The sequence below is a fragment of the Alosa alosa genome, chromosome 2, assembly GCF_017589495.1.
Source record: "Alosa alosa isolate M-15738 ecotype Scorff River chromosome 2, AALO_Geno_1.1, whole genome shotgun sequence".
Taxonomy (NCBI): Eukaryota; Metazoa; Chordata; class Actinopteri; order Clupeiformes; family Clupeidae; genus Alosa; species Alosa alosa.
In genome coordinates, this window is record NC_063190.1 from 32592539 (window position 1) to 32597538 (window position 5000).

At 45.6% G+C, this 5000-nt stretch overlaps 1 protein-coding gene across 1 annotated transcript in view; it reads left to right on the forward strand.

The window, feature by feature from the left end:
- LOC125285313 (ryanodine receptor 1-like) overlaps nucleotides 1-5000 on the forward strand; it is a 118157-nt gene that overhangs the window by 53351 nt on the left and 59806 nt on the right. Inside the window, 5 exon segments of the mRNA XM_048229717.1 lie at nucleotides 375-648; nucleotides 1467-1581; nucleotides 2135-2267; nucleotides 2460-2554; nucleotides 4878-5000. The exon segment at nucleotides 4878-5000 is cut by the window's right edge and continues 13 nt beyond it. Of these exon segments, the coding sequence (XP_048085674.1) occupies nucleotides 375-648; nucleotides 1467-1581; nucleotides 2135-2267; nucleotides 2460-2554; nucleotides 4878-5000 (740 nt within the window).

Sequence of the window (5000 nt, forward strand, 5' to 3'; positions counted from 1 at the left end):
ATAACAGAAAGATTTAAATTGTATTCTTAAAGATTTAAAGATATTCTCATTCATGTGACGGAAAGTGCCCACAACTTTTCAAAATCAATTTGAACTTTTAACAGTTAATATTCTGTTGTTGTTTTTTATTGACCCCTTTTTATTGTTTTTTTTTTATTTTTATGACCCCTCATAGGGGACCTTAAGGAGCTAACCTTTAAAGGAATGAATAGTGTGTTAGCTGATTTCTGCTAACTTTTAAGGGAATGATTAGCATGTTAGCTGATTTCTGCTAACTTTTAAGGGAATGATTAACATGCTAGCTGATTTCTGCTAACTTTTAAGGGAATGATTAGCATGCTAGCTGTTGCCTGTGCTCTGTGTTTCCCTTGCAGAGACCCTTCAGGCGCTCATCTCCCACACCATGATCCACTGGGCCCAGGAGTCGTTCATCCAGAACCCAGAGCTGGTGCGCCTCATGTTCAGCCTGCTGCACCGGCAGTATGATGCCCTGGGCGAGCTGATCCGGGCCGTGCCCAAGGCCTACACCATCAACGTGGTGTCTGTGCAGGACACCATGGACCTTCTGGAGTGCCTCAGCCAGATCCGCTCGCTGCTCATCGTCCAGATGGGCCCGGAGGAGGAGCGGCTTATGATCCAGAGCATTGGGTCAGTACTATGCGGGAAGACAGGTGCATTAGCGGGGAGAACCAGAGCATCGGGTTGGCATTGGCAGGGAAGAAGGGTCCAGTAGGCAGGCAGTGGGGTGCTGGTAGCTCAGGAGGTTGCATCTCCTCCTGACCCTGTTGAAGAGTCCTTGAGCAAGACCCTTCAAGTCTCCAAATCCGTGGCATCAAAAACCAGATGCAGAATCAGTAAGCTTCGATCAGTAAGCTCGGTGTGCTAGTGATTAGCTTGGTATAGGTGGGTAGCACTCCACAGGGCTCGGTGTGCTAGTGATTAGCTTGGTATAGTCGGGTAACACTCCATAGGGCTGGGTGTGCTACAGTAGTGATTAGCTTGGTATAGGCGGGTAGCACTCCACAGGGCTGGGTGTGCTAGTGATTAGCTTGGTATAGGCGGGTAGCACTCCACAGGGCTGGGTGTGCTAGTGATTAGCTTGGTATAGGTGGGTAGCACTCCACAGGGCTGGGTGTGCTAGTGATTAGCTTGGTATAGTCGGGTAGCACTCCACAGGGCTCGGTGTGCTAGTGATTAGCTTGGTATAGGCGGGTAGCACTCCACAGGGCTCGGTGTGCTAGTGATTAGCTTGGTATAGGCGGATAGCACTCAAAGCTCAAATGGTCTTCCCCAGTATTGAATTCTTTGTATTCCACTTCTCTTTCAGCACTGAAAAAACTCTTTTAGCTATTTTCACTATCTCATTCTGAATTTTACATAAAACAAAACAAATCTAAGACATCCATGGATTGGGTTCCCGGCAGAGGACCAGGTGTGACGTGTAACTCCTCTCTCTCTCTCTGCAGGAACATCATGAGCAATAAGGTGTTCTATCAGCACCCCAACCTGATGAGAGCGCTGGGCATGCACGAGACCGTCATGGAGGTCATGGTCAACGTGCTAGGAGGAGGGGACTCCAAGGTAGAGCACACACTCCCTCATTTGGCTAATCAGAGCAGACAATGCTGACATGATGTGCTATTTAAGCTAGCGAGGGACAGGGTTCCTCATTAAGTGCTAGTTATGCTAGAGTGGAACAGTGTTCCTCATTAAGTGCTAGGTATGCTAGAGTGGGACAGTGTCCCTCATTAAGTGCTAGGTATGCTAGAGTGGGACAGTGTCCCTCATTAAGTGCTAGGTATGCTAGAGTGGGACAGTGTTCCTCATTATGTGCTAGGTATGCTAGAGTGGGACAGTGTTCCTCATTAAGTGCTAGTTATGCTGGTGCTAGGTATGCTAGAGTGGGGCAGTGTTCCTCATTAAGTGCTAGGTATGCTAGAGTGGGACAGTGTTCCTCATTATGTTCTGCTAGTTATGCTGGAGAGGGAAAGTATTCTCCTGTTAGCATGTGTTAGCAAGGGACAGTAGTATTCATGATCCCATTAAGCTGTCCACTAGAGGTCTGCATGGGATTTTCCATTATTGCAGTTTATTGTTGTGTTCCGGTGGTGATGGTGTTTGTGTCCATTTGCAGGAGATCCGTTTTCCTCGCATGGTGACGAACTGCTGTCGCTTCCTGTGCTACTTCTGTCGGATCAGCCGTCAGAACCAGCGCTCCATGTTCGACCACCTCAGCTACCTGCTGCAGAACAGCGGCATCGGCCTGGGTGGGTGGACACCTCTTCAGACGCATGCTTTCACGAAACTGCAGACTCTCCAGAATACGCTTTCTAGAGTATATGATGGATATAAGATGGATCGAGACACATATTTTCAGTCGCTACCACTAAAAGCGTGTTGGTTACAGAGGAAGGGTTGGTGGCTTTTTAAAGTGTCTGTCTGTGTGGTTGCCGTTCCAGGTGTGCGTGGGTCTACTCCTCTAGACGTGGCGGCCTCCTCCTGCATCGACAACAACGAGCTGGCATTGGCCCTGCAGGAGCAGGACCTGGAGATGGTCAGACCATAGTACCATAGTCTGACTAGTTTAAACTGTTTAAACATGAAGCATGTCAGACATCTATTCTCAGCTCTCCTTATCTAAACATGAAACATGATCTAAGATGATCAGACAGCTTTGCTGGGCCCCCGCTATCTAAACATGAAACATGACCTAAGCTACAAGTAAAAGTACAACAGTCAGATGTCTACTTAAGTAAAAGTACTGAAGTACTTGTTTTTAAAAGTGCTTGAGTGTCAAGAGTACAAGAGTAGCCTACATTTTCTAAATATTGCATTACTACTGCCACAGTGCTTACATTTATGTACAGAAACGTCCTACATGGAGTTATGAAAAATGTTAATGTTAATACCATGGAGAATGTAAAATGAATTGGAAGTAAAATCAAGTCATTTTCATCTTTTTACCATGTTGCCAGCGATGGGCAGTATTTCTAATACATGTATTTAAAATACGTATTTCAAATACAAAATACTATTTTGTAATTGAAACACTTGAAGCAAAAACTATCATTAACTTTTTCAGAAAATTGAAATAGTCTTGCGAGGTGGGGCCACAGATTAGACACATTCCCGGGATGGACCTGCTGCGTCTTCATTCATTGTTTCGTCCATGGTTTCGTCTCTTATCTAAATCTGACCATGGAGTTGACTTTGGCGGAAAGCTGAAGGTGATTGCTAATAGGCTGTCCCAATCAGTGGCGCTTGCACAATCCAATCATGTTTGAGAGGGAAACAACAAATTGAGGGTTTCTGAGATTTTTCTTTTTTCCTTTTTTAGAAGTAGTAACGGGTACTCACGGCTATGGATAGAAATGTAGTGGAGTAAAGAGTATAATATTTGCCTCTCAAATGTACTTGAGTAAAGTCATGAGTACTCCCCAAAAATGATACTCGAGTAAAGTACAGATCCCTCAAAATTGTACTCAAGTACTGTACTCAAGTAAATGTACTCCATTACTGTCCGGCTCTGCCAAACCCACGCCCTTGTACTGTCCTACTGATTCTGACTCCTGTGAGGTTCCCCTGCCCTACTGGACTGGTAGAGTTGTAGCTCATCAGATTCAGCAGACTATGAAACAGAGAAGGCAGGGTTTTGGAGCTAAACATGTGTGTTAGTTAACATGTTTTTTTTGTAAGGTATCCAATTTAAGTTAGAGGCCGTAGGTTACGCTGATTCTATAACAGCTAGTGGAGTGCCTAAAACCCCCCTTAGCTGTTGTAGAATCAGCGTAACCTACGGCCTTGAGTGGCTTATTGCTTTTCTAAAACTGTTACTATAAATACCTGGCAAAGTTTCATAAAGTAAAGGTACAGCAACTAGAAATATAACAAGTTATTGCTAGATAATCATTCTTCTGCCAAGAAATATATTTCCTCTATCTGAATGGTTGCCAAGCAACATCGAGACGCAGCTACTTTAACTTTTGTATCAAGTTGTGGTAGCGCAGTAATACAGAACGGAATGCGGTCAAGGTGTACAGTATGTTTGTGCTGGATTTTACAATGGCATCGAACGTGATTCAGCCAATCACAATCAAGGACCGGAACTATCAGTTTTAGAAAGATAAATAGATACTGGTAGATGGATAGTTTATTGATCCCCAAGGGGAAATTCAAGCATTCAAGATATAGCATTTAATGTGGTGTTTAATAGGGCATGTTATGCAGTATAGAGTTGAGTTTGCTCTCACTGCAGGGATGTAGTCATGGTTAATAGGGCATGTTATGCAGTATAGAGTTGAGTGCGCTCTCACTGCAGGGATGTAGTCATGGTTAATAGGGCATGTTATGCAGTATAGAGTTGAGTGTGCTCTCACTGCAGGGATGGTTAATAGGGCATGTTATGCAGTATAGAGTTGAGTGTGCTCTCACTGCAGGGATGGTTAATGGGGCATGTTATGCAGTATAGAGTTGAGTGTGCTCTCACTGCAGGGATGGTTAATAGGGCATGTTATGCAGTATAGAGTTGAGTGCGCTCTCACTGCAGGGATGGTTAATAGGGCATGTTATGCAGTATAGAGTTGAGTGTGCTGGCCCTCCTCTCTGCCTCCTCTCGTTGCATGTGTGCTATTTAAAGTAGTGTTTAATAGGGTGTTATGCTGGATAGAGTGTTGCTGACTGTGCCACCTCTCCCTCTCTCTACCAATCTCTTTCTCTCTCTATCCCTCTCTCTCATCCCCTCCATCTCCCTCTCACCCTCCCTCCTTCTCCCTCTCTCATCCTATTCTCTCTCTGTCCTCCTCTCCCTCCGTCTCCCTCTCCCTCCTCCTCTCTCTCTCCTCCTCTCCCTCCCTCCCTCTCTCTCCCTCTCTCCACAGGTGGTGAAGTACCTGGCTGGCTGTGGGCTGCAGAGCTGTCCCATGCTGCTGGCCAAAGGCTACCCAGACATCGGCTGGAACCCCTGTGGAGGAGAGAAGTACCTGGACTTCCTGCGCTTCGCT